The sequence below is a fragment of the Benincasa hispida genome, chromosome 11, assembly GCF_009727055.1.
Source record: "Benincasa hispida cultivar B227 chromosome 11, ASM972705v1, whole genome shotgun sequence".
NCBI lineage: Eukaryota > Viridiplantae > Streptophyta > Magnoliopsida > Cucurbitales > Cucurbitaceae > Benincasa > Benincasa hispida.
Window position 1 is genome coordinate 22,645,592 of NC_052359.1, and position 14,302 is coordinate 22,659,893.

General features: G+C 34.3%; 1 protein-coding gene across 3 annotated transcripts; it reads left to right on the forward strand.

Moving 5' to 3' along the window:
* The first annotated feature begins 1,910 nt into the window (after positions 1 to 1,910).
* Positions 1,911 to 5,904, forward strand: LOC120091806 (UNC93-like protein 1). 3 transcript variants are annotated; one of them, XM_039049939.1, is made up of 3 exons: positions 1,911 to 2,065; positions 3,779 to 5,160; positions 5,453 to 5,904. In XM_039049939.1, exons 2-3 carry the CDS (start codon positions 4,001 to 4,003, stop codon positions 5,667 to 5,669), a joined length of 1,377 nt encoding a protein of 458 aa, XP_038905867.1. In that variant the 5' UTR covers positions 1,911 to 2,065; positions 3,779 to 4,000; the 3' UTR covers positions 5,670 to 5,904. The 3 variants fall into 3 exon arrangements, with proteins under 3 accessions (XP_038905867.1, XP_038905868.1, XP_038905869.1); XM_039049940.1 differs by having other exon boundaries at positions 1,913 to 2,065; positions 3,773 to 5,160; XM_039049941.1 differs by having other exon boundaries at positions 1,921 to 2,065; positions 3,788 to 5,160.
* The last annotated feature ends 8,398 nt before the right edge of the window (positions 5,905 to 14,302 follow it).

A 14,302-nucleotide genomic window follows, 5' to 3' on the forward strand; every position in this document is an offset into this window, starting at 1 on the left:
GAGGCAGAATGAGTAACGAAATTAAATTTTAGGGTGTATTTGGGGTAATAACTATCTTAAAGACTATAATAACCATAAATACTATTTTGTATTCCCCAATTAGCTATAGTCAACACTATTTCATTTGCTATCGTTTTTACTATTTTACATTCATCATTTTTTATTCTTTACTATAGGGTTTACTATTTTCTTCTCAAACTAAAATAATAAACACCTCAAACACATACTATTATAATTCAAACTAAATTAATCTACCCCAAACACAAACTATCATAACCCAATTATAATAACCCAGGACTATAATAACTAACTCTTTGTCTCAAACGTTCCCTTAGTGTTTGTAACTTTTGTTATTTATTTTATATCGTGGTTGTCAGCTGATTGTCTTAAAAATAAGACTAAATTATAGGAAATACCTATAGAATTTGGACTTAATATTTCAACGATATACCTTGAAAAGAAAGTATAAAAATACCTGATCGTTTTAGATGGAAATCATTAATATTTTGTTTCAAAAAACACTTTTGAACTTTTAAAAGTTTCCATAGTATCCAAAACTTTAAAAAAGTTCAAAAATACCTTTATTGCATTAAAAAAATATTACCAACTTCCGAAGGCGTAACTCTTTTAATTATTTTTTTTTTCTAAAAATGTTCCTACTATTAGTATAGTCTTTTTTTATTTTTTATTATTTTTTATTATTTTTAAGTTATCTTGGGTTGGGAAAAACCAATTTGGAAATAACTTAAATAGATATTCTCATTTATTTTTTCATATAAATACCCTCATTTTTCTTCTATTTGTCCAATTTTTACACAAATTTTCTCATCAACCAAAAAAATCTCAAAATATTCCAAAATCAAAATCACCCCTGGAGTTCAACAAAATGATGAATAATCAAATACAAAAATGACCAACACAGGAATATCATCTTCGATCACTTTGAATCTTTTTAGTTGATCATAATAAAATAGAGTAATTTTAATGGCAAAAAGAATAAATAAAGTCTTCACTACAAATTTGGTAATGTACACATTTTTTTCCCATCGTACCAGTTTTCCTCAAAATTATGGTTCAAATGTCAATATATCTCTAAATTCTCAATATATCTCGCTTTGTATATCAAATACAGATGACGTACTAATAGACATTTTAACTATTAATATATAAAATTGTTAAAACATGTAAGTCCTATTGTCTCTTAGTTGAAGGAGTTTTTTTTTTTTTTTTTTTTTTTTTTTTTTAAATAATAAATAAACAAAGGTCAAATAGTTTAAAAAAAAAAAAAAAGAAGAAGAAGAAGAAGAGAACTAAAGAGAACTAAAGGGGTAAAGAAAACAAAGAAGGGGATTAAGAGGGCATTGAAGAAAAATGGGAAAATAGAGAAGTGTTAGGTAAAAAATGGAAATAGGGGGAGAAAGAGAAAATGGAAGAGAGAGGTCATGATGTGGTGTAGATAAACAACTAGGGTATTTTATTTTTTCTTTTGTTGGAATGTTAAATGTATTTATGCAATTTTTGAAGCTAAAAAGTATTTTTGAGATGATGTACTACCCGTTTCTATTCATATTGTTAATAGTAAGTATATTTTCGTTTTTATCCGAAACAAATAGTAAAGATGTTTTTAAACTTTATTTAAAAAATTTAAGTGTATTATTAAAACTTTTAAAACTTCTTATTTTTTTTGACATAAAACTTAAAAATAACAAGTAGAAACACACACGTATACATTTTATATAATTTAGCCACAAAACAAAAAGAGAACTTTTGAAGAGAGTGAGTAAAATTAAAAAAAAAAAAAAAAAAAAGACAAATGAAGAGTCATCATGGGACACGTGTATGGAGAAAGATGACGGTCTTTTTAAGTTGATTCCTTTCAGTTTTGTTTTTTTCTTTTTAATCAATCGTCTTCTATTCTCTTTCTTCAACTTCTTGTTTCCATTTTTCCGTTCTTCTTCTAATCTTGTGGGCAAGGAATGATCTACTCCATTGTTGCGCTAACCTCTTTACAAAGTCTTCTTCTCCGACTAACACGCCGGCAACGCCGAACACACTATCACCTACGGTATTTTTCAGTATTTTTTTCTTCAATTTGCAATTCAAAGACGATTTTGTAGGATGATTTCTCTCATTTTCGATTCAAATCTATGGGCTGTGTATCGTTTTCTCATATGTTTTAGCCTTTCTTTGTTGTTTGATCCAGATTTAAGGAAATGTTATTCAGTAGATTGTTTGAAAATGAAAGGCAACTTTATGCAGTTGAAGTTTGTGTGGTTATATGCAATGGCGATGACCATTTCAAGTTTTTACTAGAAATGTTTCCTTTTTATAGCAACACAAACATGAATGAGCTGGTTGAAATTGTTTTTTGGAAAATATTTTATGCTGCCTGGATGCATCTATCTTTGTGTAGCTCATTTAATTGAAAATTGACAATTCCTTTAAAAAATAATTATTTATTATTTTTTCATGTGTCAAGAAATGTAAATTTAAGTAGTTGTACCTAATTATTGCTCTTGTTTTTTTGCGTCCTAGTGAGGTTAAAATTTGTTTTTTTGTTTGGTTAGTTTTTATGGTCGCCAATCAAGAATACTTTTGTAGGCTTTTAGAATATTGAAAAATAGTATTATGCCCTTTAAAAGGCTTTGAAAAGGTAATAGAGTTTTTTTTGGGTAAATTGCAAAAATCACTCCTTAAAGTATTACATAATTATAATTATATTCTTAAACTTTCAAATTTAAAAATTTTCATCAACTTTATCCAAAGGTTAAAATTGAACCCTTAAACTTACATAATTGTATAAGTTTGGGGTTCAATTTTTATCATTCATGGGTTCAATTTTTACAATTATTGTAAGTTCGAGGGCCTAATTTTAATATTTTTAGAATAGGAAAGTTTTAAGGAAAAATGGTTTTTGTAATTTGCATTTTTGACGCTCTATTACAATACTTTTTAATAGTTTTGTTAACAAATGATTTATTCAGTCACCTAAAAAATAGTCATATTGGTTGGAGTGTTTCTTAGAGAATATATTCAATATTAAAAGAAAAGAATAGTGAATGACTAAAATTAGACATTTTTCTGAAATTTTCTAGTGTAAAATATAATGGGAAATTTCATAAGTGAGTTGGTTTTTCATTGGTTGGAGTTTCAAAATTCTTCAACATGTACGTTGGAAAAAAAATACTTTTATAGTTCGCTTTCTCAAATACCTAATTTTATATAATATATTAAGATAAGAATTTAACTACTTTTAAAATGCGTTGAAAAAATATCTTGAAATGCAAGTTTACATTTTGTTTAGTAACCATTTTGTTTTTCGTTTTTGGTTTTTAAAATATAAATTTATTTCCTCCCCATTTCTTATAATGATTTATATCTTTCTAGAGTACAATAGTTGAATTATTAGTCAAATTTCAAATATAAAAACAACTTTTTTAAAAAAAATTTTAGTTTTCAAATTTTGATTTGGTTATTTAAACTATTGTTAAAAAGTAGGTAACAAATGAAGAAATTTAGAGGTAGAAATAGGGTTTATAAGTTTAATTTTCAATAATAAAAATAAAAAATAAAATGATTATCAAACGAGATCTTAATTTATTTATAATTTAAAGGAAAGGAGAACAAAACGAACCAAAATAAAAATGATATTTTAATATATTATTTTTCAAAAAGATATCTTAATGTTGAAGTCTTTATTTCTTGGTGGAAAAAATGAATACAAGTTTTGGCATTTATTGGAAATTATTATATTTCACTTTCTAACATTTAGTTTCAGAGTGTGAAGGCTGATCACGGGCAAAAACATTGGCGAGGGAATGATTGCATTCCGTAAAAGCAAGATTCTTTGTTATAGACTTTGACTAACGATGGTCCGATCCAATCCAAATGGAACTTCTTTGAGAAAACCAGTTGTCTCAAAATCAGGGATTTCTTAACAACTCTTCAATACAGATTCACATCACAACTTTGTCGATCTTTCTTTGATCCATTGGAGGATATGGCTTTTGAAGGAGATGAAGAATCATCTGCCCCTCAGATTTCAACGAGATCCCAATTTAGATATAATTCTCCGTTGATCCAGGTCGTGTTAATTGGATTGGTTTGCTTTTGTTGTCCTGGTATGTTCAATGCGTTGAGTGGCATGGGCGGCGGAGGGCAGTTGGATACGACGGTTGCCGATAACGCTTCCACCGCCCTCTATACGACTTTTGCCATATTTGGCATCATCGGCGGCGGAGTGTACAACATCCTGGGCCCTCGTCTCACCCTCTTCGCCGGTTGCTCAACTTATGTCCTCTACACTGGATCCTTCCTCTACTACAACCACTACAAGCAACAAAACTTTGCCATCATTTCAGGCGCTATTCTTGGTGTGGGTGCTGGTTTCCTCTGGGCTGGTGAGGGCGCCATCATGACTTCCTATCCGCCCCCTGATCGCAAGGGCACTTACATTTCCATCTTTTGGAGTATTTTCAACATGGGTGGTGTTGTTGGTGGCCTTATTCCCTTTATCCTAAACTACCACCGCACCACTGCTTCTTCTGTCAATGATGCTACCTACATTGGCTTCATGTGCTTCATGTCCATTGGGACTCTCACTTCTCTCGCCATCTTGCCGCCAAGTCGTGTGGTTCGTGACGATGGCTCACGATGCACCAACATCAAGTACTCGAGCGTCTCAACCGAAGTTGTGGAGATTCTCAAGTTGTTCCTGAATTGGAAGATGTTGTTGATTGTCCCTGCTGCTTGGTCTAGCAACTTTTTCTATACCTATCAGTTCAATAACGTGAATGGGGCTTTGTTTAATTTGAGGACAAGAGGGTTCAATAATGTTTTCTATTGGGGAGCACAGATGGTGGGGTCTGTTGGGATTGGATACATATTGGATTTCAGTTTTAAAAGTAGGAGGACGAGAGGTCTGTTTGGAGTCAGCTTGGTGGCTCTCTTGGGTACTGGAATATGGGCAGGTGGCCTGGCCAACCAGCTTAGATATTCTCGCCAGAATTTGCTTGACAAGTTGGATTTCAAGGACTCAGGTTCTGATTTTGTTGGGCCTTTTTTTTTATATTTCTGTTTTGGCCTGTTGGATGCTATGTTTCAGAGCATGGTTTACTGGGTTATTGGAGCCCTAGCAGATGATTCAGAGACCTTGAGCAGGTATGGCATCATGTTTAACCTATAACAAAATCTATGTGATAGACTGTATCGTTGATAGACTCTTATTCGTACACTCATATTAGTGATAGACTCTATTACTGATACGCTTCTTCCTACCAATGATATGGTCTACCGTTGATAGACTCTATATCTGCAAATGCGTTTGTATTGTACTATACACACTAATACTTTGGACGTGATTGCTATATTTACAAGAAACTCTTGGATATATATGAATGTTATGTGTAATTATGTGATGAGTGACGATGGTATAGTATTGGAAATGAAACAGGTATAGTGGATTCTATAAAGGGGTGCAAAGTGCAGGAGCTGCAGTTGCTTGGCAAATTGACACTCACCATATTTCCTTCATGTCTCAGCTGCTTGTGAATTGGTCGCTTACAACACTAAGTTATCCTTTGTTGGGGGCTCTGGTCTTCTTGGCTGTCAATGATGACAAGAAGCCTATTGATGAAACTTCTAAGGAGGTCAACTCTTCCATTAGCTAATTGATTCAAAGTTTTTCTATAATTATTTGTGTTTTTGTTTTTGCCACATCTTTCTTGACATAATGTTTATAACATGTTACCGAAAATGCAATATTGTACAGCAGAGACACTTCTATTTACCCTTTCCTGAGAAATGCTCCTAGATGCCTTCCAAGTTGATGTTGTAAATGTAATGGTATAGGATTCAACCCTCACTAACTCTATTGTATTTGCAACTGTATTACTTCAAAGTCAACAGAAAATGCTCTATCTGACAACAATATATAAAACATGTCTTCGATATGTATATGTATCGAGAAGTTGAGCCAGTTCCCACAAGAGCTTAGCTCAACTGACATTTATATGTACTAAGAATTAAGAGGTTTGTGGTACAAATTCCCCTCCCAATTTGTACTAGAAAAAAAAAAGTTGAGCCTTTGGTCGAATTTGGTTTCTTTTGGATGGAAAAAAAAAGGAAAAGACGGGGGCAAGTTTCTCTTGAGTTTTACAAGGATGAATTTGGACCACGTTTACCAATCCGTAATGAAAATTGGTGTAAACGCAATCAGATTTCATTGAAAGATCGGTCGTAATGGGTCTCAATCGCAAATGTAAGATCGCTTTTGATCGCATTTATCTAAAATTAAGAATTTTGTCAAATTCATTGTTATTGTTATGTTATCTTTACCTCTGGAACTAAACTGTAACAGTAAATGCATCAAAATTTGTAGTTTTTTTTCTCTCTAAAATAGTAACAATAATGATAACCATAACGGTAACGATGACATAATTTTCAGACGCAATTCAATTGATTACCTCACGTTTGTTATTCAAATTACATTACTTGATTATGGATTTTCAATGGGGTCCACCTGTCAATACAAATGTAGAGCACTAGGAAATACTAATAAACGTAAATGGGTCTCACTTTTCAAATTATCATTGCGATACAACTTCCGTAAACGTGGCCTTAATATTTTAAATTCAACCTCCTGTGTTCTGATCAGAGTGCTCCATGGTAGATTCTCAGTTCAGTAGTTTAAGAAGACCAACAATTCATGGGAAAAATATTGAACTTTTTTTAACTAAAAATTCAGTTTTAACATTTCAGATTTGTAGTGTTCAAGCTAGGTTGTTTACATCGGCCACAATGCAATGCAGGGATATCTTGAATAAACAGAATCAACGCTTCTCTGTTTGATTTTTTTTACCGCTTATTTATTTACTTAATTTTAGCCAAATAGAGAATCCACCTCATTAGCTTTCCACCGACGAAGAAGAGAATACAATCAAGAAATTCTCCACTAGAGTGGGTTGCTTTGTTCTCCTCTTCGGGAGAGAAACAAAAACACATAGCTCAAAAAGATGAAATAATAATGATTTCACCAACAAAAATACTCAATTCAGAAAGATCAAACTCCTTAGAATTAAGTAAATTGATCAAGTCCTAAGCGTTAGACTCCACAATTAGCAACAGATTTCGACTATTCCAAGCACCTTGAACTCTTAAACCTTTTAAAATAACTTTAGCTTCAAGAATTGCAGCCATCAACCATTGGGTTACGCAGGGAGTCTCGAATAAGCCAATCTAGCCCTTTCGCCTCGCTCAGCAAACAACATTGCATCAATATTCAACTTCAATGATCCACTTTCTGATGGAGTCCACAATATGAGAGAGACTTCTGAGGGCGTGCGAGTCATGGATAGCGAAAACGAGGTAAGATTACAGGTATCAAAATTAGCTACTTATTATTAAACTGATCTCACTTCAAAAATTTCAGACAGACCACATGATGATAAACAACTTTTTCCTACTCCCAACTTGACAATTTGATCTTAGATAATCCCAATGATTGGTAGAAGATGATTTTTCCTTGCCCAACATAGATGAAAAAAGTTAGGAGAAAGATATGAAACCCATATTTTCCTGGAGAATTTACATTCCTACTGAGTATATTTGAAGGAAGGTGTTATAATATCGATCATACAATCCTATACTAATTAGTACAAGTGATAAGACTAGGTCGATCTGTAGGGTAGCACTGAGATTAGTGTTACAATGTCCATTCTTATTTGAAATGGTAAATGAGGGGATTTGTGTGTGAAGTAGAGAAAATGAGATTATCAAACTAAGAAAAGCGATTGTTTCTTTGAAATGTAAAGTGACAAGGAGCATTTAGTTTTCAAAAATGGAATTTCCAAAATTATATTTATGGTCCTAGGATATGACTTAATCACCTTCAACACATGACCTACTTAATGAGTAATGCCAACATTAAGGATCCTTAATTATTAATTAAGATTCTCACCCTAATTAAACTATATATAGATTAACCAAGAATGAAGTGCATCCTATAACTAATCTAATCATATGCATTAAGATCTAGGGCTAAGTCATGACAATTAACTAACGAAAATGCCAAATAATTTCTATCCTTAAGCCACTCAAGATAACTACATGGTATTTTCTGTAAAGCCGTGAAGGACGACATACCTTTGGCAACTAACACATAGCAATTACAAATTACATATTGAGTTTTTAGTTATTAGCATGCATAAATGATTGGTTTGTCTCTCCTAATCATTCAATTATACTAATGAATAAAAGCAAGAGATAGATTTTTTCGAGAGATAGAAGTATATATATTACACAATCCTCTCATAAATACAAAGTTGGATTCATCCAAATTTATAAACTAAATAAAACTACCCAGATTACATAATTAGAAGTAATCAAGGCTTGTAAACACCGAGCCATTTTAGAATTTCAAAGGAAACAACCTAAAAACTAAGAAAATAGAGGATAACGTCACATTGTTGTTGCATTTCCTTCCCTTCTACCCCTGGTGCCGAGGGTCAGTGTTGTTGCCCTGTTTGGCCTCATTTATTTCTTTTGGCCTTCTTTTGTTGCTATTTGATTTGTTTTGATCTGTTTTGCATTCGGAATGTCCTAATTCCTCTACTCAAATAACTTGTCTAGGAACAAGATTAAACATTACATTCATGAGAACTAACACAATTTAGGCTAAGAAACAACCTAAATTGATTGTGTTGATTTAGTAAATGTTATTGATTGTGTTGTATTCTATTTTGTCTCAATAATCCTAAATCTAATAAACTAACATCCAAGGCTGCCTTATGAGTCTTGAACTGTATGTGGACACATATAGGGATCAATATTCAAGAAACAACTTAAAGAGTCTATAGTATAGGGATAAGGCTAGGTACCTTATTCTTGTGACACTATGGATACGACCCACTTTGTATTTGATACCAACGAAAATGGTCCAATGCATTCGTGTAGGTGACATGCGAGTGGGGGTATCATATGTAATGAGTTTGGTGTTGGAAATAATTTATGGACGCATTCTGTTTTATTTTGTTTATATCATTTAAGGACGGATGGGTTTGAACATGAAATCATGCGTTAGAGAAGGCATATGCGTTTGCACCCATGCGTCTGAGGTCACACGTCGAAATGATGATGCGTTAATCTTAGCATGCAATAATCGCGCGTTCCTATCACAAGTTTTCTTACGCCTGCGCCAAGTATAACACAAACGCAAGTTTCTCGGGTAATCCGTGGTCGAACACAGGGACTTGTCATTCAATAATTCTTGTGAAGCAATGCGTTTGAGGCGATGAAAAGAAAAATAAAAAGAAGTTTAATGGATGTACAGACTATTCTTACTCCTAACTAAACAGATTGAGCAATAGAAGACTTGCAATAAGAATAAGTAGAGACACAACAACCATTAACACATAGTAATGTTTACTATCTTAAATCGCCCGAGTAATCCCGGCTCGTTGCACTAACGCATCACACCTCTAGGTGGTCAGCCGCATGACTATATCTCTATAGTACATGGTTGCGTCGAGCATAAGATTGTGCCTATCTCTAGGAACAATACAAACCTTGCTTAGTGTGTTCCATCCTTTACCTTCTCAGGCAGTTAGATGCGGCTATTTAACTTATAGACAAGCAATGCAACATCCCATAGACAGGCGTTGCCATAGCCTTTCACCAAACAAAGAGGATTAACTCACTTATACTTGCACAACGCACACCTCTCGGTGGGTTGCTACATGCGTCTTATCTCTAGGCTACACGATTAAGCATGCGATTGACTTTGATAAATAAACGCTTAAGATAAACTATGATAGAGATAATGATGATGAAGAAAATAGGAATGAAGGAAGTAAGATTTGCATTGATCACAAAATATCTTAATATCTCAAGCTAAAATGTAATACAATACAGAGATTAGAAGGAAGATGAAGGACTTTGCGTCAAGGCTGCCGGTGGTGCCATGGTTGAATGGTGGAGATGTCTCTCTCGAGCTCTATCTTCGGCGAATGCTCCGATCGTCACTCAGTTTGGGTTGTGGAGATGAAGAATTCTCACTGGAAATCTCTTTCAAGCTCTCATCTGTGACCACAAACTTCTGCCTTGAGGCAGAAGCTCGGATGTCTCAAAATGAAGGTCTCAAGGGCTATTTATAGAATTTGGACGCCAACAGCTATAATGATAGAGGTATGGCTCACTGCTACTTTTGTCGCGGTATGGGCATTGTCCCATCGCCTTATCTTGTTGATACTCCCAAGGTATGCGTCTAAGCTGAATTTACTTGAAGTTATCAACGCGTTCTACCCATCTTGCGATCTTCTATTATGGTTGTCACTCCGTGGCCGCAATCTCTATTTGTTCACCGCGTTCTCCATGCGTTAGACACATGCGATTACTGCAACTTCCATGCGTTGGACGTATGGGGTTACTACAACTTCCATGCATTGGACGCATGGGGTTGCCATCTGCGTTCGTCTTTTGTGGTCGCCTGGCTTCAGTGCATGCATTTTTCTGTGATTGCTTATTACAAACGCATGCGTTTGATTCCTGCGATAGTTACAAAAATAGACACTTTGACACAAAATAACGCATAATATTGGGTCAGTGAGGTTTTAGGTGCTTATCGACGCAAAACTCAAATTTTCACAAATTCTAAGTATTATCACTACGTTTTCTACCTGTTAGCACTCATAATTCTAAATAAAAGGCTTATAATAACTGGCATTTCTGCCAGTTATCATTTGCATAAGACCGGACCGCGAAATAGTAACCACTAGATGTAACATTGTTAACTAGTTTGGTTCCTATTTCAATTGGATGACCTAGGCAACTTATATATATATTGTATATATATATATATAATCATCATAAACATTGTATGTATATGTGCAATACCTCTCTATTATTAATTCTTTGTGAATCTATTTCCCTTGAATTAATTAATTTAATCTTATTCAAATATTACTTTCCAATTTAATTTGAATTAAAAATCATATCCATAATCATTTATATATTAACCACATTAATATATAGTTTCCTCAAATTAATTTGAACAATTCAAATCATCTCACTTAAATATTCTCTAGTGAGCTAATTGTTGAGATTGGTGTCCTAATTTTCCCAGAGTCTCGTTGTTTGTAATTTATACACATTGTTTATGAATAAAATAAGAGTTATTTCATTCTGGCATTTACTCATATCCAATAAAAAAAGCTCCATAGTTATTGTATTAAATTTAAGCATGTATATGAGATATACAAGTGGATCATACCTAAGTGATAACCTAAATAGACCTGTAGTATAAGGATTAAGGTGGGATACCTGATCCTAGTGACACTATGGATACGACCCACTTTGTACAAGTTTACAAGTGTTGAAAACTACTACAGATGGTAGATCCTGACCATTCATGTGGAGACATGCAAGCGAGGGTGTCCTATACAAAGAGTTTATATAAGACCGGACCACGAGATGATTCATCTCTGTATAGAACGCCGTTGATACTGGAGAATTACATCTCACCTAAACGACCATAGGTGACATGACCTTAATCCTGAGTGTTTTGGGAACTTTTGCCTTTGAGGGTGGTTCTTTGATTAGTATGGGTGAGAGTGGCCAGATTGCCAACTCAACATGCCTACTTTTTTGGGGACTTATTTGATTTGGAAGCTGGGAACTTAGTTACACAAGATGGAATTCACTACTTCCCCGAAGTAGGGGTAAGTAGATAGATTGCTCCCTTAAAGGCTGATTCCGGGGCTTGAACATAGTGTCCACAACTTCTCTTTGGAAGAGAGAACTCAGTCATAGTAGGACTATGACTTATGTTCATTAAAGGAATCAGTGGTACTTAAGGAGTTAGATATAACTACAGAGACATAATGGTTATTGGCCGAGCTATACTTACAAGCGATCTGTGAAGAGTTATTGCACTGTTGATTGGTTGATATGGACACATAATATATTTATAGTAAGGAGAGTTCAACTGTTAGTCCTTAGTGGAGTGCCTGACAGTTAATAGATGGTGGATCTCGTGACTAAAGAGTTTAGTCAGTTATTCATGTACCGTTGGAGCTTCAAGCTACATATTCATAAGGTCCCCTTAGTAGCTCAAGGGATTCAAGTTTAGGATCAGTTCTTGGTGTTGATTTGAAATGTTCAAATTGACAAGAGATAATTTGATTATATATGATATGATCAGTGTGTTGTATGAGATACATCTAGTGGAGGATTAATGTAAATGAGATTTATATTAAGTACCATGGAATAGAAAAAGAGCTTTGGTTTATATGTTTCATGAGATAAAAGATTAAAACTGTAGGTTATAAATATAGTATAGTAAATTGGTTATCATTTATATTTATAATAATATTAATTATTAGATAATTATCTCTTTTTCTCTAATAACTAATTGAGTGGGAGGTTATTGGTGGTTTCATGGTAACTGTGAGATAAAAGGAAAAATATTTTCCTAAATTTAGTAATGTTGATTTGAGATTTCCACTTTCGGAATGTTCTCACGGAAAGGTTGTCAAGTAAATAAGATTTACTAAATGATAGCTTGGAGAGACTAGACGATCGTGGAGTGTTCCTATACGACAGGCACTCACCTGGACGATTAACTAAACGATCGCATAGCTTTTGTTAAACGATTGGGCATTTTTCCTATACGATAGGCTTTGACATCTCCCACTTACTCAATCGTTTACGCGATTGTTATTGGGGTTGATGCCCTAAAGTCTCGTGTCCTGTAGTTTGTAAACAGTATGTACGAACGCTTGTGTTGTTAATATATGATATTTACTTCACATCTTGTTTTTTGCTCATTTACTTGTTTTATTTGCTTTATCACAAACAAATAAACATAAAATTCCTGGTTATTTTTATGTGACACAAGCATGTATGTGGTGACATACAAGTAGATCATGTCTTGAGTGATAACCAAAATGGTCTATAGTATATGGATATAGGAAGGAAACCTTATCCTGGTAACGCTACAATGCGGCCCACTTTGTGGAATGGTCACAAGTGTTGTGACTTGTCACATATGGTCTGATCTTGATCATTCGTGTTGGGGACATGCGAGCGGTGGCGACCTATACAAAGAGTTTGTATAAGACCTGACCACAAAGTGTTAACGCTCGTTATATAACACCGTTCATGACAGAGACTTCACTTAACTAGGATGGCCGTAGGTAACATGACCTCAATCCTGAGTGAGTTGGGAACTTCTGCCATTGAGGGCGGTCCTTTGATTTTTATGGGTACGAGTGGCTAGGTCGCCGATTCAAACCTACTATTTTGGGGATTTGTCTGATTTGGGAGCTGGGAACTCAGCTACACAAGATGAAATTCACTCCTTCCCAGAAGTAGGGTAAGTAGATAAATAGCTCCCTTAAGGGCTGATTCTGGGGTTTGAACGATGTGGCGCCACATACCTTCCCTTGGCCCGAGAGGTGTTCACACATAGTTGGACTATGATGTATTGTTCATTGAGGAATCAGTGGTACTTAAGGTGTGAGATGTAACTACAGGGAAAAAACGGTAATTTGGCCCAGCAATACTTACGAGTATCTGTGAAGGGTCATCGTACTCATGATTGGTTATATCCGATGGACACAGAAATATATCTGTGGTAAAAAGAGTTCAGTTTTGGTCTTTAGTGGAATGTCTGATAGATAACGGATGGTGGATCTCGTGGCTAAAGAGTTTAGTCAGCTATTCACGGATCATTGGAGCTTCAAGCCACAGGTCCATTAGGTCCCCTGAGTAGCTTGGATAAAGATGAGAACCAGTATTTGAGTTGATTTGAAATGTTCAAATTGACAATAGGAAGTTCAATTATATATGATATAATTAGACTGATTAATTATATATGATATAATTGGTTAAATGTATGAGATACATTATTTTGGAAGAAATTAGATATAAATATGATTTATATCAAGTAAAAGAGAAAATACTATAGTAGATATGTGATATCAAACTATAGGGTAAAAATATAATATGATTATATTTATTAATTAATTAGTTGGTTAATTATAAGATAATTATGTCAAATTTCATGTTCGGACATGGGTTAGTGGACAGCGTCGGTTATTGTAACCGATGAGTTAAAATGAAAATTGTTTTCATTTTTGCATCGTCCGTCATTCGCCCAAGAAGTTTTCGAAAGCGCGCGTTGGTGAAAGAAAACGATCGCTCGAGAGACTATACAATAGCTCTTTTCTGCCTAAACGATCGTCCTTCACGTGCCTAAACGGTCGCACACTCTCGCCTACATGATCGGATAGCTTCTCTAAACGAT

Bases quoted from the DNA above. Each gene is read 5' to 3' on its own strand.
- LOC120091806 (XM_039049939.1), top strand. From the start codon at position 4,001: ATGGCTTTTGAAGGAGATGAAGAATCATCTGCCCCTCAGATTTCAACG. The intron at 5,161-5,452 runs GTATGGCATCAT...GAAATGAAACAG, and splicing joins GATTCAGAGACCTTGAGCAG to GTATAGTGGATTCTATAAAG.